General features: G+C 39.7%; 3 protein-coding genes across 3 annotated transcripts; all 3 read right to left on the reverse strand.

Moving 5' to 3' along the window:
• Positions 1 to 74: 74 nt before the first annotated feature.
• Positions 75 to 12,960, reverse strand: mcm3ap (minichromosome maintenance complex component 3 associated protein). The gene is made up of 31 exons (XM_057336083.1): positions 12,894 to 12,960; positions 11,074 to 12,586; positions 10,725 to 10,960; positions 10,541 to 10,622; positions 10,264 to 10,405; positions 9,297 to 9,499; positions 9,065 to 9,204; positions 8,772 to 8,969; positions 8,350 to 8,618; positions 7,888 to 8,050; positions 7,437 to 7,597; positions 7,130 to 7,353; positions 6,788 to 7,035; positions 6,539 to 6,639; positions 6,299 to 6,430; positions 6,113 to 6,217; positions 5,113 to 5,265; positions 4,025 to 4,222; positions 3,876 to 3,944; positions 3,665 to 3,799; positions 3,430 to 3,583; positions 3,084 to 3,348; positions 2,880 to 2,977; positions 2,296 to 2,686; positions 1,913 to 2,176; positions 1,626 to 1,755; positions 1,318 to 1,494; positions 1,067 to 1,211; positions 859 to 962; positions 479 to 629; positions 75 to 346 (listed from the first exon to the last, which is right to left on the reverse strand). The coding sequence occupies exons 2-31, from the start codon at positions 12,485 to 12,487 to the stop codon at positions 176 to 178; spliced, it is 6,423 nt and encodes a 2,140-aa protein (XP_057192066.1). The 5' UTR covers positions 12,488 to 12,586; positions 12,894 to 12,960; the 3' UTR covers positions 75 to 175.
• A 571-nt stretch (positions 12,961 to 13,531) lies between these two features.
• LOC130556084 (sterol 26-hydroxylase, mitochondrial-like) lies at positions 13,532 to 19,025 on the reverse strand. The gene is made up of 9 exons (XM_057336776.1): positions 18,274 to 19,025; positions 17,814 to 18,004; positions 16,743 to 16,942; positions 16,010 to 16,207; positions 15,544 to 15,707; positions 14,511 to 14,677; positions 14,237 to 14,318; positions 13,946 to 14,146; positions 13,532 to 13,855 (listed from the first exon to the last, which is right to left on the reverse strand). The coding sequence occupies exons 1-9, from the start codon at positions 18,556 to 18,558 to the stop codon at positions 13,724 to 13,726; spliced, it is 1,620 nt and encodes a 539-aa protein (XP_057192759.1). The 5' UTR covers positions 18,559 to 19,025; the 3' UTR covers positions 13,532 to 13,723.
• Positions 19,026 to 19,174: 149 nt separating this feature from the next.
• LOC130556085 (mitochondrial chaperone BCS1) lies at positions 19,175 to 22,549 on the reverse strand. Its single transcript, XM_057336777.1, has 8 exons — positions 22,397 to 22,549; positions 21,857 to 22,247; positions 21,628 to 21,767; positions 21,272 to 21,466; positions 21,007 to 21,070; positions 20,523 to 20,695; positions 20,124 to 20,241; positions 19,175 to 19,589 (listed from the first exon to the last, which is right to left on the reverse strand). The coding sequence occupies exons 2-8, from the start codon at positions 22,174 to 22,176 to the stop codon at positions 19,337 to 19,339; spliced, it is 1,263 nt and encodes a 420-aa protein (XP_057192760.1). The 5' UTR covers positions 22,177 to 22,247; positions 22,397 to 22,549; the 3' UTR covers positions 19,175 to 19,336.
• Positions 22,550 to 22,564: the final 15 nt, after the last annotated feature.

Consider the following 22,564-nt stretch of genomic DNA (forward strand, 5'->3'; position numbering starts at 1 on the left):
TGACCAACGTTTAAACAAAAGAGGAATTTACATGCAAAGATCACAATTATACAAATAAACAGATGAGGCACATGGCAAACAAACTCTTTTAATTACAAAAACAAATAAAACTGCATACAAATAAAGAGCAATAAGTGGTCAAATAAAGACTTTATCATAGAGACCTAAAACACTTTCAAGTCTCTACGATGTCTAAAAGACACTTCAGTTTAAGATCACACACACGATCCTCCTCCTGTTGACTTGTTAACTCTTGTTTCAAGTCCTGCAGACGCTGCAACAAAGATACTGGTCTGCTTTTTTCACCAGGAGATGACTTCTTAACTGGTTCATCTGTTTCAATTTCCTTAAGAAAACACACCAAATACATTTAAAAAAACATTGTAGAGGACTTCAAAAAACGCACAACAATACATTTAAAGATGACTATTTTATGTCAAGTTAAAAAAACGTTTATTTAAGACTGCTACTGCTGTACCTGAAAGTGGACATTAGCAGCAGCAGGGCGCTTGCGTGACGGGGTTACGGTCAAAGGAGGTGCAGAGAGGAGGGTGGAGGGCAGGAAAAGAGGAAAAGATGCAGAGTACAAAGGATCCGCTTCAATCCGACGCTGAATCTGCTCTCCGATCCTACAGACACATGAAGAAAAATTCAAAATTTATTTGGAAAAAAAAAACTTTATCTATTAGATATCACTTCTGGTTTAGTAGCCACACTCTAAACAAAAGATCAAGTCCAGTGCTGTATGCTTATTAACCCAACTGATGCTAAATTGTTGTGTTGGATTGTTTTAAGATTTTATTCAAGCTTTTTTCATACCAAATAAAAGGCAGTGCAAATAAATGTTTTAACACTAACCTCTGGCCCTCAGTGTTCATCTCATGAACTGCAGACAGAGTATGTTGAAGCTGCTGCACTATAGAAGTGTGTGCGTTGTCTGGAGAACCTTCAGTCCTCATTCCCTTTTAAGAACACACAAATACAGACAGATTAGATTTATGATGAATGCTACATGCAAATAAGACACTCACTCTTGTTTAAAGCTCGGGCTTTGCTAAAACTGTACCTGTATATGAACTGTGCCAGCAGCAGCAGCGCGCTTGTGTGAGGGGTTCATGTGTAGAGATGCTGAGAGGAGGCTGGTGGGCAGAGGAAAAGAGGCAGGGTTCAAACGCCCCGCTTCAATCCGACGACGAATCTGATCTCCAATACTAAAGAGAGGTTTAAATAAAAAAACATAAATAAAAAAATAAAGTGAAAAGGGCTGTCGCCAACTCCAGTATACTATCTAATAATATTAAAACCATAAAAGCGCACCTCTTGTCCGTAACATTCATCTCACGAACAGAAGAAAGAATACGTTCAAAGCGCTGTGCTATGGGAACATCTGAGGTGTCTGAAACGAAAGGCTCCTCCTCCATGTCTATCTGACTTTGAAACAACTGCTGCATGGAGAGGCATCTGGACGCAGTGGACGGCACTCTGACCTTAAGCCTACAAAAAATATTACATTCAGTTTGAATATTTGTTGTCAGACAACTGTTTGAACATGTGACGCTGTTACGTTTGATACTGTAAAGAATAAAAATGAATAATACAAAACAGTGTGAATGTGACAGTGTTACATTTCTGACGCCTGTTGCTTCTCATGGTATGTCCGTTTCACAGCCTCGATCCAGCTGTCAGGCGGCTGAAAACCTTCCAAGCTGTCTTTGTTGAAGTACACGAGAATCTCCCCATCATCTGTGAGAGCATCTGTGACATCAGCAAAATAGGCATTTTAATACCAATGAAAAGGGTCTGAAGTTCATACATATTTGCGAGGATCAGGGGAACTCAAACGCATCAAAATTCATTTACACTACAAATGACATTCTTATACCAATCCATCCCTAAAGTCTGTGGCTCTCACCTTCCGCCACAAGAGGATCTAAACTCCAGTCCTTCATGCGATGCTCTACACACAGACATATTATCTCATCCCAGGGAATATCATGAAAGGACGGTCCAATCTCCTCAAAGTCATCCTCATCTACACCATTCACAAGTAAATACTGATAGTTGACTCTTCTCAGCAGGTTCTCTAGTCGGGACATTAGGATGGGTTGGCTTAGGGGTGAGGTGGGGATCTGGGATACATACTTCAATATAGAGGCACACAAGTGTGGCCAGGTGGCTGTGGAGAGGAGAAGAGAGGTTTAAGTTTTACCGTATGTAGGACAAACACCTAAAACAACTCCATTATTGCAAATTCTGTTTAAAAGTCCCCAATTTACTATAGAAAACAGAACCTACCACTTATGGGAGGCAGATCCCATTTCGGAAGCTGTTGGCTAAGGATGGCCCTCCTCAGCCAGTCCAGGTGTTCTGGAGAGTTCCAGTCCAGATGAGGAATAAGTTTGTTGTTCTCAGGGTAAGAAAACTCAGGAGGAGGCCAGCACAGACTGGACAGCTGCTCCGATGAAACCACACTTGCCAGATAACTCAACACGCTGTTACAGAGCTGCACGATGGGCTCCGGGTGTTGAGAAGGAAGACCTGCTTGTTTTCTACCCTGCTTGTCTCGTTGGAGTCTGGAGTGGAACTCACGGCACAAGCCTGATTCAACAACCTGCAGCAGGGTCTGAGAGGACAAGGCTGGGCTGGTACAGGAGTGGGAGACAAGCCATCTCACTACATGACTCATCTGAGGTGAAACATTAACAAAAAGAATAACTTCAAACATAATATTACAATCACATTTATAATGATTTTTTTATTCAAGTTTATTAAAAAACATTTAAATTAAGTAACATGGCCACATTAAAAACCACATTAACTAAGAGCAAGCAGACCAGATTGATGGAGAAGATATTTTAATAATACAATTTAGTACCGACCTGCTCTGAACCTTGCAGGTCAGTGAGGGCTGCTGGTATATGGATGAAGATGTATTCAGAGATGAGACCATCTTTAACCAATGTATTCAACATGAGTGCTGTGAAAGTCAGACAACACAATAAATATACTGTAGAGATGTGATTTCCAGCCATAAATCCAGCCAGAAACAATAGATAGAATATGTTTATCAAAAATGTAATTACCTTCCTCTAAACCCTGATCACTGGTTCTACCCTCTTCATTATCAGTAACCACCACAGCCAGGGGTAAAGGGGAGTGCCAGCAGCTGGCTTGCTGCACCTGTCTCAGCTGGAGGAGGGCAGAGAGCAGGGTAACATCCTCCTCCTCCTGCCCCAGTCCAACACTAAGTGGAGGAGGCAGTAGCATCAGCAAAGCATTGGTACCATGAAGGTCTTTCTGTTTCTCCGAAAAGCATTGATCTTCCTGGCTCAGGGGGCCATGACTTGCCTGCACACAGACACAAGGTTTTATCATCAACTGATAATTAGAATAAAATTAAATTTAAGAAGCTTACTTTTTTAAGCTCACCTTCATAGAAAGGTAGACTTCATGAGTCTTTTCCCCAACATTTTGGAAACTATGACTGAGGCACAGCGTCCTCAGGGGTGCTTCTTGTTCTTTTTCGCTCTCTTCACTTGTGTTTCCTGCACCCAATTTCAACTCAAACCAGTCGGTCAGAATCCTGCATAAAGGTAGTGGAGGTCAGTCACAATAACACACAGTTTATTATTAATCAAATATTTCCCATCACACGTTTCCTTACCTGCTGGCAAAGCTTAAATCGCAATCACGGTCGCTTGGAAGCAGAAGAGTGGCTTTCCAGAAGATTCTGTCAGGTGCATCAGGAACGCTTTCTGCCACAAGCATGGGCACATCAAGAGGCATCCACACACGCTCACTGCCAAAAATGAACAATGTTGTATACTGACAATAACTTCTTTCAAATATTATTTACTCATTTGAATCTTACTTACCTCAATAAAAGATTGTAGTAGTAGGAAACTTTCATTTGATGAACTGCTTCCTGTCTCATTTTAAGCAGCCTATAATAGCAAATGTTTTCATTTTTTGGTATCTCAGGAAGCACAAAACACAGTGTACAGATATAGAGCCGTATGCTCACCTTGTGCAGGACACAGACATGTTCCCAGAGTTCCCCAGGTTAACCATGCCCTGGGCTAGGAGGTCCAGACAGGGACTGGAAGGTGCACTGGGGACGAGGGCCTGTAACTTGAACCGTGGATCCACACAGCCTGGGGCAGCAGGAAAACCACGCATCTGTCTCTTCAGCTGACGTCGCACAGCTACAACATCAGACCACCTAGAGTACAAACTAAGTTGTTATTAAATCCACAAATCTTTCACACAATCCACATATACTTTGCTGCTGCTGATGCACTCATTTTAAACATTTTAAAGCGGAGGTAACATGCTATTTCATGAATTCTGACTTTTTTACACTGTTAAACGTGCTGGCTTCTTAAGCTTAACAAGGTCAACTTGTCAAAAACGAGTTGAACGTATGACGTAGTATTTCTGTGCTCGAATTACTCCGACAGGGTTCGTACAGGTTTCGGAAAGTTTTTTTCAAACATGGATTCCCGTTTCGTAACAAAGGTTCTTAGTCCCTTATTGGACAATTCTCCTGGAAAAGCACGCCCACGAATCATCCAGCGAGCGAAAGAGCACGCCCTCACATCAACCAGCCAGCGTGAGAAAGAGCACGTCCATCAATGCCGCTTCACTCGGCTGACGGAAGTTTAGCTGTGTTTGTTTGCTCACTGCATTTCGGTGATGAATGTTATATAATAACGGTGGATATAACGCTGGATTTGGAGATCAGCGTTAAAAGATGCCAGACATGAACCGCACGCGGTAAGTCAAACTAAGTCGTATGTGTGTTTTGTTGGCAATCGGCATGTACGTGCATAATGTAAACGGCACGAACGTATAATGAATCAACAGGGATAATGCGATGTATTGTGTGCTCGTGCTGTAGTTCCGCCCGCCATGCACGCCTCCAGGCACTTGTCTATTTTCAGAAAAAATCGTACAGCTGTCTTTTATAAATTTGATAAAGAAGATACGAAGTATGCAATACTACTGTATAGGTACTCAAGAAGATTAATAAGATTGGCAGAAACTGCGTGTTACCAAATCTTTAACCGTTTTCTCAAACACATATACATACACAAAGCTCCACAAACAAACCTCTTGATGAACTTGCGGATACGCCTCAACTCATTATTTAGGATCTCCTGAGCCACTGCGGCCACCTCCTCAGCCAATGTCTCCTCTACTATTCTGTTACTCTCCTCCACTGAGCACTGAGCAATAAAGGCTGCTTTCTCCTCTAATGCAAACCTGAAAGAACAAAATCGTGTTTGTTTGCAAAATCGACACTTATTTCATATTTTAGGATGCTTTTACTTGTTCAAGTTAAGTATAAAAGGCTGTGCTAATTGTTGTATCGATGTTTTTTCAACAGAAGGCAGGACAGATCAAATTACTTTTTAGAGATGAGTATGGCTGAAAAAACATAATAATGTTTTATGTTGTAATCAAGACTCTTGACGTTGTTGACTATTTGGAATTAACTGCATTATGAGAGGTATTAGGAAGCTAGCGCTGCTTGCTAGTGTTGTGTCAATAAATATAAAAAATTAATCTCTTCAACAAAACCTAAAACAAAACAATAGATTCTGTCATTTTCAGCTGCTCTCGTTCACAAGAGTATCAATAAAACAGTCAACCTTGAGGTTTCTTTTAAACATTGTTTTGTGTTGCACTGTTCCCTCAGATATTCCCCTGTCACTGAGGAGTCAGCTTACATGACAAAGAAAGCTGATCCTGATTGGTCCTCTTGTGTGCATTCAAAGTGCCAATTGGCTCTTGCAAATAGAACCTTATCGCACCAAATTATAATTCAACTTTGTAGATAGAACCTTTTTGTTTTCTTAAAGTCAGAAAATGCACACAAAAAAAACATGGCATACTGTAAATAAGTTTATATGTTTAATATGTGAATAACTCAATTTTGACCAAAATGTCAGATAGAACCTTATAATTCTAAGGCGACGATTTGGGTGAACTGTCCCTTTAAGGACCATTTTCCCTTAGACTAGGCCCTATTTACATGGCTGTTCATTTATTTTCCTTTGAAAAACACATTTCAAAACACGAATTGTGAGAAATGCTTAACTTGAGGTACCTGATCTCAGCCTTAGCAGTTTCATGAATCGTTTCTGTTAGCACCTCCTCGCTGATCTTAGCACACAGCTCCCCACTGAACTGCTCAAGGAAGGCCTCTCTCCGCCTGACATCAAACACATTAAGAAGAACCTTAGCATACACGGCATAGACTTCTATTATATTAAAAGACAAGTCATTTATATACCTGGCTTCTTCCATTCTGCGTTTCTCCTCTGCAATTCTGTCTTTCTCAGCTTTGATCTCTGATATGGATATTTCCCCCAGCATCTGTTTAATGACCCCATTCAGGACCATGTCCAGCTCGCTGTCCGTCACACTGTGGGACAAACACGGTGTTAGAATCTATACTAGTTGAGAATACACTAGGACAACTAATACTGAAGTGATACTGTATCGTAAGCAAATATATAACCAGACATTCTACCTGTTGGCCGTGGACACGTATTCAGCAGCTGTACGAGTTACGTCAGAAACTTCAGCTTCAATGACCTCATCGAGCACTGCATCCACCACAGCCATGATATCCTGTCAGAGATGCATGGGACAAGTTGCATGCCAAAATGAAATTTCTTAAAGTTAAAGAAGTTAAAGAGGTTTGGTACATATTCTGACACCAAGCTAGCTGTGGAAGAAATCAGCTTAAAACTCCATTCCGCAGTGACATATGTCTCACCTGATACGTGTAGGCTGGTTCTGGTTTTGGTGGTGGTGGCTGGGCTGGCTGTAGGGGGAATATGGGTTGGAAAAGCGTAGGCAGAGTGGATTCTGCAGTTTGGGACTTCTCTCTGGTTTCCTCTGTGTCTTTGGGTTTAACAGATTCGGCTGTGCCAGAGGTCTCACCAAACACATGTGGTTCAGCCAGAAGTCTGGATTTGATCTGAAGCCTGAGGTCAGGCACCAACTCCTGCCTCAGAGTAAAACCTGACAAAAGCAAGAAAATGAGACATTTGTTCATCAACTCACTGTGATGTTATAAATACATCCTTGTACAATCCAGTTTTCACTGCATTCACACCTTTCACAGCAGCTGGTGGAGGCTCTGTAGAGAGACCATCACCAGTGTACTTGTTGTTGGAGTCAAAGCTGCGAACGGGGGTGTGCTGGGGCGGGTTGGGCAGCGGTCCACCGTTGACCACCTCTCCAATCAGAACAGTTCTCTTCTTCTCAATAATGATGGATTTTCTCTGAGGCAGGGAGAAATCTGGCTCCTGAAAGGATGTCCGGCTAAGTTCCACCAGACTGAGAGAATGGACACAATATTATTTTCATACACTACTGGATGTGAGACAGAATCCATATGATAGTTTTAATACAAGACATACCCATCACTGATATTAAGGCCGAACTGCTGAATGAAGTCTGACGCCTCGGCGGCATTGCGGAACATGAGCATTCTGACAAAGTCGTCGAGTGGAAAAATTGTAGATCTCTGAGAGCCAAAGGTAAAGGCTATATTGAGAATTTTCAAGGCCTTGCTTCTCACCTAAGCAAACAAGGAAAGACAGATACTGTAAAAAAACAATCTGGACCAATTATACATTATATTTCAACCAGTTTCCACACTTTACTAACCATTACATTTACATTTAGGCATTAAAGTGATAGTTCACCCAAAAATGAAAATTCTGTCATCATTTACTCATTTACATAATTTATTATTGTCTCATTCCTCTCTATCTGCAGTCCCTAACATTGGCCCACCTCCTTAGCAATTCAGAGTTTAGGCAAAATTTCTCCGGGCTTGAATACTAACTCAAGAAGAGATGCACTTACCTGATTGAAGTATCTGTGAAGTATGCAGCTGCTCAAATAGGAAGCTGACTTCACAAGTTTGAAGAAGCGGACAAAGTTATTACTGTTGAGCGCTGCAAAGGCCTGCACTGCAAAATCCACCTCCGGAGACTTTTGAACGTCTTTACGGAACTGCTGTATCTCACTGCGTTCACACAAAAAACATCCATCACTGCACAGAATGTCTCTGAACTTCTGCTCATGCATTAAGCTTCAGGTACTTCAAACATCCCCACTAGAATTCTAAATAAAACTAAGAGACAACAGTTACAATGGCTGCCCATTAAATCCTGTTAAAATATGCTAATATGAATCTTCCCTACCTAAAGTAGCTTAGTGCTACCCACCCAAACCAGTTTCAAACAAAACACCCTACTCAGTGTAAAAACGAGACAATTACAAATTATTATTATTTTGGTTTTATTCTTTTTTTCATAGCCATACCGTAGTATGTCTCCATCATTGAGCTTCAGCAACACGTTGTACTGACGGAACTCCGCCTCATTGGGGCAGTACACCCCTTTGGTTGCCAGGTCTTGATACATCTCCTTCAAACTCTGCAGGCATTTTGTCATATTCTCATTGTTGATCTTGGTGTCGAAAGACATCATGGGCTCCTGACATAGGTGATGGGCTGAGTGAATGTGGAAACGAGTACATTTCTCAATGAGCGACACCGTGATCGGATCACACAAATGCTGCTGGGTAATGTCCTGTAACAGGGGGTTGAGACAAATAAATGAACATTAAAAACAATGGTAATAAGAAGATTAACACTGCACACTGAATATCACAATGAATTATGAAGAACACCACTCATCATTTAGTAAGATGCCTTAAATCAAAGCAATGAGAGTTATACCCACCTTGCGAATTCCTCTGGTCCTGTTCCAGACAAAATCATACCAGTCACGGTAATTTCCCTCACCCTGGTCCATAACCTGAGTCACCAGATAGTCCATAGTCATGTTCAGCACAGGAAGTGGCCTAAGCTCATGAGGGAGAGGTTCTTCCTGATCGGCCGATGACCTGCTGTACTCTTTGATGGTGGCAAAATGGTCCACCTGAGGCATCCCAAAATGATTCAGAGGTAAACATAAGCATTTAAAGCTAGAAATGGATGCATATCTTAACATAACTGGACTCTGCAGCCACAAACCTTCTCTGTTTCTGGAATAACCTCATAGACGCTTAGCTGATTGCGGGTCTCCCTCATGTACCGCTCCTTTTCCGGACACATATCAGGGCATGTTCCCACAAACACCTTTGACATGTCTAGGTCTGTTCTTTTGGGCCGAGCTTCAGGGACAAAAAAAAAAAACACATTCATTTTATAATGTTCATTGACAAAAGCCATGAAAATAAAAACAGTACCAACATACGTACTGTACCTTGCCGTAAGAGCTTGTCTCTCTGTTCTAGGAGGCGGTACCTCTCCTCTGCAGTTTCAGCCACCTGACCAATCAGAGGCTGAAGAACCGAAGGCAGGTTGACAACAAATCGTTCTATACTTCCCTTCTCTGAGACCGATTCCAGTGATGTTTCACTCTCGAATTGAAGTGTTTTAGCAATTGAGGACATCGTGATTGGAAAGCTGCAAAAAATACATGCAACAATAATTAGGCATGAGCTAAATAACCAAGAAATGGCTGCAGAGTAGGGATGCACAATTTCTACATCGGTATCGGCCGATAATTGGTCATTTTTAATGTCATAAGTATCGGCCCGATGATGAAACCAGGCCGGTATATTATAGCCGATAAATTGTAAATCCTTTCCTCTGGTTAAACCACTTTAGCTGCACGCTGCTCACAGTTAAAATACAGTAGTCTTTTTGTCGTGATCATTTACTTACTGCTATTAGCAAAACATTGTTGATGTAGGTACAGTATGTAAATATGTATGAATGTGTAAATTATAGGAACAAAAGAATATTGTTTGAATCAGACTGCTGTCTGGATGCTTCCCGTCTTTAGACCTGTTAGACTTGTGGCTACTAAGAACACTTTTCTAGGTTGCTCTGGAAGAACATCTTTGATTTATACCAGAAAAGTTTAAAAATTAAAGAATATTACCCTAGTGTAAAACAGGCTTAGTACATGATTTTTAGGGAAAAAAAGAGAAATATACCTGCAGTGAATGTTTTCAAATAAAAGCATCTGTCCACTTTTTGCCTTTTTTCAGTCTCAGAAAATGTCGTATTAATATTTAGATACTGTATATCGACCAATATATCGGTTATCGGCTTTGTTAAAGAAGTATTGGTTATCGGTCAAAATTTACATATCAGTGCATCCCTACTGCAGAGTTAAATATATTTATTACAACAACACATTTTGACGTGTTCTTTGATAATACCCTTTAGCGAGAGTGCTAGGGATGCTGGCTACTGATCTGGGAAGAGGCTTGCGAAGAGGTGACGACTGCAACAATCCATCAGCTTTCTCTCCGCTCACAGGACCTTTGACCTTTGTAGGTCTTGCGCCTTTCTCGCTTGGACCTGTAAATAAAAAGCATAATGCTCATTAGGCATGAGCATAATGAGAATCAGACTAAAATGTTTGGCACTGCATAAGAACACGATCAATCGTATTAGACAGCACACAATTGGCGTCCAAATAGTGGCTTTAATTACTTTGCTTTTTTCTTTGCCAAAATATTTGAATTTCATTCCTTTGGAACAGCTTTCCCTTCTTTTTGGCTTTGGCAGCAGATGCCTGAAAGGTAAGAAACGTGCTAACTTAATCCCTCACGAGGACAATAATGACAATTTCTGACACTAAACACTGAGTATTATAAACTGAATTAGATATGCTCACATGATCTTTAAAATGCACAATGGCTAGATTCTTCTGAGGCCTGCAATACACCTTGAGCACTTTCCCAAAGTGCCCAAAATGCTGTAGGATGAGGTCCTTCCTGTTGTAGTTGGGTGGTATCCCCTTACACTGAATGACGGTGGCATCAGTGGGGGAAAGACCACCCAAACTATCAGTGCTCTCCTTTCGACCAACACGTCTACCTGAAGTGAGCAACTGAGAGTCAGGCTCATGTGCTAAAGACAAGCGATAAGAGCAATGTTAGTGAGGATAGATTTTCAGAACAACATTGAGTGAAAGCAGTTTTTGGTTATAAATGAAACAGAATATTTTGAGGTGAGCAACTTACAAAATTCCTCAGCTTTTCTCACATCTGTCGGATCCTGAGACTTAGGTGGTACATCACTAGCTGGACCAGGAGGATCAGGTCTGTCTGGAGGAGGAGGACCCTCTCTCTTTACAGGGTTGACTTTAGACTTTATTAAATCAGACATTACACTACGGAAGAGGCCTGGAGCAGCACCTCGGGTCCTAAGAAGAGGGCGTTTGGCTGGTTGTCTTGGGCCCTCTGCGCTAACCTCACCGCATTCGCTTTTAGCAGTTTTTCCCTGAGCATTATTTGGATCTAACATCTCCTCCTTCCGCTTTATGCCGAAACTCCCAAAGGCTGTTTCCCCTCCGCTGCTTTGTCCATCATCAGCTCTCTCCTCTGTTCTTTGTGAAGCTTCGGTTTTGGGTGCCCCAAATCCAAAAGATACACTGCCAGCAGCACCAAACGCAGGCAATGTTGTCTCTATCTGTGGCTGGAGAGTCTTAGCTGTAAAGCTGAAGGAGGAAGGAGTGGTGGGCTGAGAAGCAGGCGTACTGCTGATGGTAGGATTGGCAGGTTGAGAGAAGGTGAACTGTATACTGTTGCCGCCGCTGACTGTCTCCTGGGGAAAATTTGAACTTGAGAGTGAAACAGATGGGGCTGCTGCCGGCTGGGAGAAACTGTAGCCCAAAGTACTCGGTTTGACACATGAGAATAGAGAACCACCAGATGTACCACTGCTAGTCACAGCCTTGGATGACCCAAAAGGTTCTGGAGCTGAGGACAGGTTTGAGCTAGGAGGTTCCGGACTGACGCTGAAAATAGGTTTGAAAACAGATTCATTGGGTGGCTTGAAACCAAAACTGCTCCCAATGCCACTGGTGGGATTATCAGGTCTGCCCCCTCCGGAGGAACTTAATGTTGCTGCAGGTACAGGCAACGCAGAAAGCTGACCAAAACTGGGCTGGGTTGTAGTAGTGCTGCTGAAGCTGGTTGATGATAAGGGGACACTAGAGGAAAGACCAAATCCAGATGGTTGACTGAAAGCAGAGACCTGACCAAATGCAGGCACTGGATTTTGACCTGTGGCTTGAGAGTATGAAGGAGGTGGAGCTCCAAATCCCAGCGTCTCCTGACCCAAATTTGAGCCCTGTCCAAAAACTGGTGTTGATGACAAAGATGAAAATGATGAAGGCTGCCCCAGTCCTTGGGTTAACCCACCGCTTTGACCGAAAGCAGGTGTCTGGCCAAAAGTAGAAGCTTGGCCAAAGACAGAAGACTGTCCTGCTAGCTGGCCAAACGTTGGTTGAGTAAAGGCAGATGTCTGCCCAAAGCCAACACCCTGCGTTGTGTTCTGCTGTGCAAAAGACTGGAATAAACTGCCAGACTGATTAGTGTTGCTTGTGGCCTGAAAGGGAGTTTGTGGTCTACCAAAGATATTTGAAGGATTCATTATGGATTACAGAGGAAAAATACAATAAAAGTTAGGAGTTATTAATGATCCAGAGCAAATCCTCCGGAGTAACGTTACATGACAAAAATCCTTTGGGTCCTGTAAAACAATGAAAGACAGCCGATGAAAACATTTCCTTATTTGCCAATTTAGCTAATCCCAACCTTTAACGTTATAAAACAGCAATTTATGTATCTTAACAGTCCAAAGAAAGCATAACAATAACATATCAGATAAGAAATAATACAGCTCAATGCTGTTGCTCCGAGTACCACTTGTAACGAACTTCTTAACTACACAAAATAATTTTACTGAAGTACGAATCATTCTTTTTTGGGCTCTACATGATATGTACTGAAGATCAGCACACATAAACAGATAAAATAAAAAACAAAAAACGAAATACTTTGTCGTTGTTCCCCTCGCGCTCCGACCGGATGTTGATTTCTCTCCTTCTTGAGCTGGCGGTTGGCGCGCTGACTCACTTCACTGCAAGTCTGGCGATAGCGCCCTTTGCCGCCGGTCAGAGAGCACGACAACAACACGAGGCGACTTTAATGTAACATAAATAACACACACAAAATTAAACAATTTACCCGTATAGGTTTTTAAATACGCTAATGAGGCATTGTCATATGGACAAATGTGGAACGTAGCAAAAGCATCTCAAAATATATTTTTTCAGTCTTTTAAAATATCTATATAATTAACATTTTACGTATTAAAATAAGCATATTTCATTCCCATTTTTTGCGTCAATTTAATTAAACAATTATTATTATTATCATTTAAGTAGCAAAATCTGAAATTGCTGGTCTGTGTTAGGAAACATGAACTAGGCTATTCCATTTGCAGTGAGCAAAATATAAGCCTACTATAAGTATACAATATTTATGAGTAAAATAAATCGATACATTTTTTGTAATTTCTATCCATATCTAATGCTGAAAAACAAGTAAAATACAGAGATTGTGCTTTCCTTAAAAGTTTGATTTTTTTTATTCAAATTCATAAAATACATTAATATGTAATGTATATCAGCATAATGAAATACAATGCATGAAGAAAAATGTTATGAAAAGGTTATACAAAATAAAAGCTGATTTTTCACAGTGTTGTATCCTTTATATTGCATATTCAAAAGCACAACATATCACATAGAAAGAGAGGAGAAGTTCACACAAAGAGGTAAAAATTCTCATTATTCATTGAGGCCCAATGTGTAGTCTTCTTTAGCTACGACTGAGGTGTGTTCTGTCTTTCCACAAAGTGAAGGTTGACCTGTCTGTCTGCCACAAGCACTGTGCGATTGAGTGCTTGAACCTCACCTATAGTTGGGTCTGGTCTGATCTCAAACAACTTGATTATCTAAAAGGAAAAGATACATTCAACAAGCACAATAAATCAAATAAATCATTTAAATATGTAGCATGAAATCAATCATCAACTGATTCTTACCCTCGCCACAGCCAGATACAACTCCAATTCAGCAATGCGACGACCAACACAGCCTCTGACTCCAAAACCAAACGGGATTGAGCCAAATGGGTTTGGTCTCGCTCTGCCATCTCGGAGCCATCGTTCAGGTTTGAACTTCCTTGGTTCTGGAAACACTTTCTCATCATTGCTGATTGCATAATGCATAAGTGTGAATGTTGTCTGTACAAAAGAAACAATTGATGAAGTTGTGCTGATTTCTAAATGTTCAGAAGTTTAAGAACAGTTGGGATGAAAATAATAAAATTTCACCTTTTTAGGGAAAAAGTGACCACCAATGACTACCTCATTTTCTGTCATGATACGAGCATTCATGGGGACCACAGGGTACATTCTGACGAGAAAATTATATATGAGTGTTTTTATTATCTTAGTGTTACATATCTTAATGTAAAAAAGTGCCTTAATTGATCTGAATTCACTTTACATATACAGTAGACATATAGATACATCTGTACAAGTAACCCCAAAAGAATTCAACACATTGTAATGAAGCCAAAATTACTGTTCATGTGCAATGCTCTACCTTAGTGCTTCTTTAATGACAGCTTTTAGGTACGGCATGCTGTTCACTTCCTGCGCTGTTGGCACTCTGTCATCCTTTATAATATGGTTGACCTCCTCATATAGAGCAACTTGTGCTGCTGGGTCTCTTGAGAGCAAATACAGGGCCCACATCATAGTGTTTGAGGTCTAGCACATAAAAAACAGCAGGACCTTACAAATAATTATTAGGCTGTGTAACAATTACCTTGCACATACACTGTTTAACTGTCTTTACATTTAGCAGACATTTTATCTAAAGCAACTTACAAGTGTTGAAAATCACAAGCAATTTATGCAATGCCAAGTTTGAAGAGTAAAAAAGGTTAGTACAGAAGCTAAAGGAGAAAATGCAAAGAAACAGAGAGAATGGAAACAATGGATCATAACAATAATAAACATACTTTTATATATTATTTAAAAAAAATTTCAGACATTTTTTTGGTCGTCGTTGTCGATAAAACAAGTCTATAGAAAATGAAGTAAAATTCTATTGCAATGCTCAGTTGGAAATGTCAGTGCAAAAATAACTTTCATACATTTTTAATGTAAGTCAATAATGTGTCTTCCTATAATGCAAAGCTGCTTTGCAACAATGCAAAATTATGAAAAGCGCTATATAAATAAAACTGAATTGAATTTTTGGGAGCCATTTCATGAATTCTGATTGTCTTCTGATAGTGCACCAAAAAAATTAAGATTCTGTCATCATTTACTCACCCTCTTGTCATTTCAAACCTGTATGACTTTCACAACAGAACACAAAAGAAGATTTTTAACTGGACCCCATTCACTTGCATTGGTTTTGTGTCCATACAATAGAAGTGAATGGGGCCCAGTACTGTTCGTTACCAACTTTCTTCAAAATATCTTCTTTTGTGTTCTGCGGAAGAAAGAAAGTCATAAAGGGTTGAAATGACAAGAGGGTAAGTAAATGACGACAGAATTTTCATTTTTGGGTGAACTATCACATTAAACCTTTTCAAATGGTCCAAGCTAAAGTAAATTTCTCTTACTGTGTCCACTCCAGCCAACAGCAGCTCAGCAATGCTTCCATAAATGTCCTTACTGGACATCTTGACATTGGAAAGCAAGTAGGTAAGATACTCTCCAGCCACCTCCTGATTTGCATCCACACGCTTCTGAATGGCCTCCATCTTCATGTCAATCAGTTTAGCAGCTAGGCAAAACCATAAACTGATGAAAAATTATATCTACAGAATAAGGTACGAGAGGCTGTGCCTGTGCTGTATATTGTAGAAGTCCGTGTCATGTAAATAGTAACAGAATGTGACTATATGCAACAAAAATATGATCAATGAGTGCTGCATATTGCACAATGAAGCTGCATTGTATTTGACCAATAATAATATTGACCAATCAGCATCCAGGAATTGCTGGAAAGCACTACCTATATTTTTCCTACTCTAATATGTGTCAAATACCTGATTACGATGATAAGACCACCACAAAAAAGCTTACCAAATTTAAATATGCCTTCCCAGCCATTGAGGTACCGTTGCCAGAATGGCAAGTAATTGCGCGTCCACTTTGGCAGCACCACCACAGGCATGCTGTAGGTGAACATTCGTGCAATGGAGTCAATAAAATCTTGTGTCTCGGAAGGAATTTCTTTCTCCAGGCAACCAATTCGTGTCTCAAACAAAATGGTTGATATCCCTGAATGAGAAAAAAGACAGTCAAAACGTAAGCCAAATAAGCCCTTTTCACACAGAGATCCTGGAAACTGAGACAGTTATTGTGTTGCGTCCGTTACAGATGGGAATGAATATACACATTAACTGTAATGATGACACAAGACTGTAATGTAGTTTGTTATGTAACACTCTAACTAACGGTAGCCAGGAACCAAGTTGAAACCTATGTTGCAAAATGTGAATTATACTCTCCAACCTGGCAACCACAGCGGGCTGCTTATAACAGTCTGACATGTATTTTGTAGCATATATTTTGCTTAAATATTAACATATCAATGTACATATTAGGCATATGTTTATTATATTTTATTCTGTGTTTATCTGTGAGTTTTACTCTGTCCTTTACATTATATAAGTATCTTGTATTTGCTGTAGAATGCATGAGCCTTGCATCAAGCATTTCAATGTAGCTACAGATTGTCAATGACATTCTGTACATATGACAAATAATATGACAAATCAAGCTCATCTCTTCAAGCTATTTTGCATGTGAATACCTTCAAGAGAGAAGCGGTAAAATTCATTGGCCAAGTCTGAGACCAGATCACCAGTGGGGCTGACCTCACGCAGATAGTAAATCCTTATGATGAAATCTGTGACCACCTGATTGATTACATCTCCATACTGAACCGAGTCCTTTGGATGCAGCATACGTTTGTTCAGCACTGTACGCAGGTTGTACCATTTTTCTCCTTCTCTGTTAATAAACATATAATAAAAGACAGGCAAAACAGCACAACAGAATAGTTATAAAGTTGAGATAACACCACATAGCTAACGTTTTCCCTCATTTTCAAATGCACTTTGGCCTCATTACATCTCCTGGCAGTGGTACACAATCTTGTAAAGCCTATTGTAATCACATGTAACATAACATTGCTGTTATTCAACTTTTTTTTCAATAACAGCACTGTTATCTGTGTTATTATTAATGAAATATTTTTTTGTAAACTCTATAAATAAAAGAACCAAATATTATTAAATATTTTAATAAAACATGATTATAAATAATACATTTTAAATTTTTATTTATTTTATAAAAAACTAAATTGCCACTTGTTAAAACTAGGGCTGTCAAACAATTAATCGCGATTAATCGCATCCAGATACTGTGCATATTAATCTACTTCTTATAAAGACATACTCATACACGCACATATTTAAGAAAAATAAAAAAATGAATAAACATACAGTATATATGCGTGTGTGTATGTATATATATATATATATATATATATATATAAATTTAAATTATTGGTAAATATAAGTAAATACATGTAAATATTTCCTAAATATGGATACATATGTGTGTTTATTAAAAAAAATTATATGCACACTACACAGACATATTATGTAAACACAAACTTCTATAATGGATGCGATTAATCACGTTTAGTCGTTTGACAGCCCAAGTTACAACTAAACATTGACCACATCAGACATATTTGAAAAAGTAAATGAGTGAAAACTAAAGAAAACTAATTTGAAAGGAAAGATAATCGAAATGAAATATAGTATAAAATAAAATAAATTCATAGAAATAATCATCCTGACTGTTATGTTTTTACTCTGTGAAAGGGCCGTAGCCAATGCCTCTCATGTCACGGTAATCCGTCCACAGTGTCATGTCCCCTCTGGAGGGAAACTTCTCATCTTTTCTGAGCAGTTCTTCCAGTAAGTCTGCACTGCTTATTGAAACACATTTGTAGTTTCCAGCATTCACTCTGTACAAAGGGCCATAAAGCTGTTTTTCATATAACTGTAAAGATAAAAAAGGAAGAACAAGTTCGTTAAGCAACAACTGCTCATTTTGATATATATGGCAGGCAGATGCATCATTTACTATGTACCAATGAGCATTTGAGACAGAAAACACTTTAGAATAATTAAGTAAAGAACATATTTTTTTTAATTATGATTAAGAAGCTGAAACAATGAGTGCTGCAATAACAGTTAATAATGAACAAATACCATATCTGAAATACAGATTGCATCACGTTAAACATACTATACATGTGCTCTCTGTACCTGCAGCTCATGCATGCGATTCAGATAGCCTTTAAAGAACAGTCTCCACAACATTCTACAGGTTTTGATCTCTGGGAGATGATTTATAGTCTTGAGCTTCCTGTGGCTGTCGTGGTCAGTGACAGCAGCACTAGTATTACCCACTGCTCCCCTTCTGATGTCCACTGCTGCTGTGGTAGTCCTCAGCAAATCAAAACCAATCCTTCTTCCTGCAGAGCTCACTGCTAGTTGAAAAGCCATTATGAATGCAGTATGAAGAATGAGGGAACCACAATCTCGTTTCATTTAGGAGGCAGAGGGAGGTGGGGCTAAAGCCTCTCGGGTTAACCCTTCACTCTCTGATGTAATGGAATCTCGTGTGTGGGAGTGCTGGTCCCATCCACTTTTGTTTGAAATACAAAAGTAAATATTTTCTTTTGTATTCCATTCCAAAAGCCCCACAGAATAAGAACAACATGAGATAACATAATAAACGTATACAGTCCCTTATACACAGGGCTTAATGTGTGCCAGAACAAGCCGGATCTGGATCGGGCACCTCCAAAATCCGATCCGGTGTAATGCCGAGAAATGCACCCCTGCCAGATTATGCACCCCCCATCCTCACAATGATTAGGGTTAGGTGTGGGGGCGGGCTTTAGAGATAAGGACCAATCACAAAGCAGCATCCTAAGTGAATGAACAAATCAGAAGTAGGGGAGTCAAAATTCGGTACAACACCGGATCTGCCACGCTCCCTTATTCCGGCACCTCGGAATTTACAAATTAAGCACTGTTTATACATATACTGTACATGCCTTATATGGCCATTCAAACAGAATAGCAAGAACTCTCTCTTTATAATCATAATGGTTTTTGAGCCTTTAAGAAATTTGCTAAATGCTTGATATCTTTTCATCACACAAAAAAAGACAAATCCTCTCACAGCTGGATTTTATTTGTCGGTTGTGAGAAAATTGTTTATCCAAACGGTGTGAACATCAAAGAATTACCTGTTTATCAATTTGTTGTTGTTCACTTTGCATCATTTTTCAACAAAAGTCTGTGTTCACTCAACAGCTCTTCATTCCTTGATCTCTACAATGTTTTTGATAGATCCAGCTGCGTCTGTTTTGTAGAGCATGAAATGTCCCTGCACTTGAGCGGGGCTGAGCTCTGTATGTGCTTCTAGTGCTTGCTGTGCGAATCTCTCCGCTTCAGATGGAGATTCATGAGGGTAAAATCTCCTAAACATCTGAGTCAACTGCCAGTGAGAGCAGTAGCCAACATACTGCTTCAAATCCACACGTCCGGGCCTGACGAGAGCCGGGTCCAGTCTTCAGCACATGCAAAACAGAAAAAGGTAGACCAAAGGTTTAGGGCACTATAAGGAATTATGTTTTTTTTAATAAAAAGATAAATGAACCATGTACTGTGATAACTCCTGCTTATCTCACTTAGAGTCATAGAGCAGAATTTGACTTGCATGCCTTGCATGAACATATTTACATTTTAGTGACGCCTAATGATCAATAACAGGAAGACTTTTCTTCCTAAACCACAGAAAGTAACGATAAATGATAAAAATGTATCATTTGCAATATAATTGTTGGCATAGCTGAAATTGTTTTTAATGACAATATAAATTTAAGTAACTTTTCAACTGCTTGTTAAGATTTGACTCGATTTAATGGCAATGACTTTTAATGGCCCAGAAAATCCTATTTAAAAAATTTGATATTTCTAGGTGACTGTTATAAAACATATTTTAAAACGAGATCAAAAGATGAAGTGAGCCAGGATTACAAATTCTGAAATAAAACTAAATTAAAGTCTCAACACAACTTTGAAACCATAATGTCAGGCTTTACCTTTCAATGAAGTTAGTTGTCATAAACACAATCCGAGCCTCTGAAGATGCCACTCCATCCAGAGCGTTTAGAAGTCCACTGAAAGTAAGTCTTCCCATGCCCTGATAGGCCATCGGATCTGTCCAAAAACACACAAATACATAACAAATCCTACCATGATACAGAAATACATATACAACATTTTTATTTATTCAGACTTCATCTACTATAAGTCAAATTTAGGGGCTTTCTTTTGACCTTTTGGTAAAACATGACAGGTTCAGTGCGATTCACTCATCAGTGACACTGTAAAAAACTGCATGAGTAAGAGGGGGTGATATTTTGTGACAGCATAAGGCAACATAAATAGGTTTCCAACAACACAACAGTTGGTGGTATTTCTCCCCAACAGGGACATACTCTCAGTGGGCAGCAGGTCTCGGCTGACGAAGGCAGCATCCACGTCCTCAAGCAGGATGATGCTTTGCTGTGGAGCCACGCTCAGCAGGTGGTTGAGACGATCATCAGACAGACTGCGATCGCTGAGACTCATCAAACAGATGCTGTAACCCAGCTCACCGGCCAACGCGGTGCTGAAAAACAAAACACAGGAGTCCAAACACCAATTTATTTGCACCCTGGTTTAAATTGTAAAATATACTATTAAAGAATCTGCAAACAGCAAACACTTAATGGGCTAAATTACTTTGCAAATTAATCGTTTATTCAAATCATCACATAAAAATGTACTTATTACACATTTGTGTCTTTCATCATATTGCAGTTACCTGCCATGACAGAAACACTACAACTGTGAAGTAGCATCAATTATAAAATTATATGATACTACTAATTCACAGCTTCTATAATATACTGAAGTGTATAGAAGGTACGTTGTGCTTACATAAAGCTACTCTTTCCACAACCTGGAGGTCCATAAAGCAAATAGCCCCTCCTATATGGTATACCTGATTAAAACATTTTAAAAAGAAACATGACATTGAATTTAAAAAGTGAACTAAAACATGAAACAAAAAAGCTATTATTTCACAAAATACAACAATGCTATCTAAAGAAGTAAATCGCAGGACGGATTTCCTCTGATATGGGTTACGTTTAAATATAAAAAGATAGATGTTGTTTACAGTAGATATCCAGTAATAGTTTACCTCTGTCAGTATACCACTTGGGATTTCCAATAAACTCTTTTACATCATCCACAATCCTCTCCCCCACCCCATTCTCCAGTACTACGGATGACAAAGGTCGTCGTCGCCTTGGAAACCCGAAGGGCCTCCACTCCGCTCCAAGGGCTGTGTACATCACGGTCCGTCCCTCTTCCTGCTTTAAAGCAAGTTCACGAGCTGTACGAACACAAATTCAGGTGGTTCATAATTTCACCTTGAAATTAATACGTCAAACAGCATCATCACGAAACTGCAGAACCAGCCCACTGAATAAAGGTCAAACGAAAACAATTAGCTATATTTGTCATCTGTTTTTGCCATATTTGTCTTTTACCCACCTTCTTGGAGTATGTTAAAAAATATCTGCCTATCTCTGCCCAAAGCAGTGAATGTGACAGACTCCCATGGAGTTCCAGTGTGCAGGTCCACCATCTGTTTTTCTCTGGTCCTTTCCACTCGGATCCACTTCCTTCCGTACCTGAAAGCACACAGCATTATTAGAGATATGGACTGGTAGATCAACTTTACAGGTTTACAGTATACCTTTAGAGTACAAAGTCATCTTACCAAATAATGTGGTTGCCCGGACTCGGGTGGAAGTCGAATTGCGTATGTACGCGCCCGCTCTCATGCTGCATATAGGAGGTTTCTACACTCAGATGCTGTGTATGTTTGGCATGTTCAGTGATCCAGCTTAACAACCAGTGATAACTTTTATCTCTGCTGGGCACTTCCAGGGTGATCATGTAATGTCTCCTGAAGAAGATCATTCCAATCTGTGCCCCCTTTCTGGCAACTGCGAGTGCTGTGCCAACACCCACCAGCCCAAAACCTGCCCCAAAGTAAGGGTTGTCCTTCAGGGCTCCAAGGAAATCTGACATGGTCATGATGAAAGTGTCTTCAGATTCTCTCAAACAGTCAGGAAAAGTATTTTTGTCCTTTCCAAACAGTATTCTTCCTGCGTATATTAAAAGTAATGAAGAAATGTACATGTTAAATGTTAATGTGGTATTATAAAGAAGCAGAAGCCTTAAGACTGACATCACATCATTGTTCAGTTCTCATACAATGTTTATCTTTGTAATTAAATAAATTCTAAGTACTTACGGTAATACAAAGACCACGGCAGATTTTTCACACAGCATTGTCTTGTTTAAAATAAGTGATAAAGATCAGAATCATATATATATATTACATTACAGCAGACCCTGCCTACAGCAACCATACGTTGTCTCTAATTGGACAAATCACATGGCGACCTCTGTGTTGCTTCCG

The sequence above is a fragment of the Triplophysa rosa genome, linkage group LG6 (assembly GCF_024868665.1).
Source record: "Triplophysa rosa linkage group LG6, Trosa_1v2, whole genome shotgun sequence".
NCBI classification, from domain to species: Eukaryota; Metazoa; Chordata; class Actinopteri; order Cypriniformes; family Nemacheilidae; genus Triplophysa; species Triplophysa rosa.

Coding starts and splice junctions, on each gene's coding strand:
- mcm3ap (XM_057336083.1), bottom strand. CDS start 12,487: ATGAATCCTTCAAATATCTTTGGTAGACCACAAACTCCCTTTCAGGCC. Junction 10,961..11,073: donor GAGAAAAGCTGAGGAATTTT/GTAAGTTGCTCA, acceptor GCTTGTCTTTAG/CACATGAGCCTGACTCTCAG. Junction 7,598..7,887: donor TTCACAGATACTTCAATCAG/GTAAGTGCATCT, acceptor TTGTTTGCTTAG/GTGAGAAGCAAGGCCTTGAA.
- LOC130556084 (XM_057336776.1), bottom strand. CDS start 18,558: ATGAAACGAGATTGTGGTTCCCTCATTCTTCATACTGCATTCATAATG. Junction 16,943..17,813: donor GGCTACGGCCCTTTCACAGA/GTAAAAACATAA, acceptor GTTTATTAACAG/AGAAGGAGAAAAATGGTACA. Junction 14,678..15,543: donor TGTTGGCTGGAGTGGACACA/GTAAGAGAAATT, acceptor TTTATGTGCTAG/ACCTCAAACACTATGATGTG.
- LOC130556085 (XM_057336777.1), bottom strand. CDS start 22,176: ATGACCATGTCAGATTTCCTTGGAGCCCTGAAGGACAACCCTTACTTT. Junction 20,696..21,006: donor TGTGGAAAGAGTAGCTTTAT/GTAAGCACAACG, acceptor TTTGTTTTTCAG/CACCGCGTTGGCCGGTGAGC. Junction 20,242..20,522: donor AGACCTGCTGCCCACTGAGA/GTATGTCCCTGT, acceptor GTTTTTGGACAG/ATCCGATGGCCTATCAGGGC.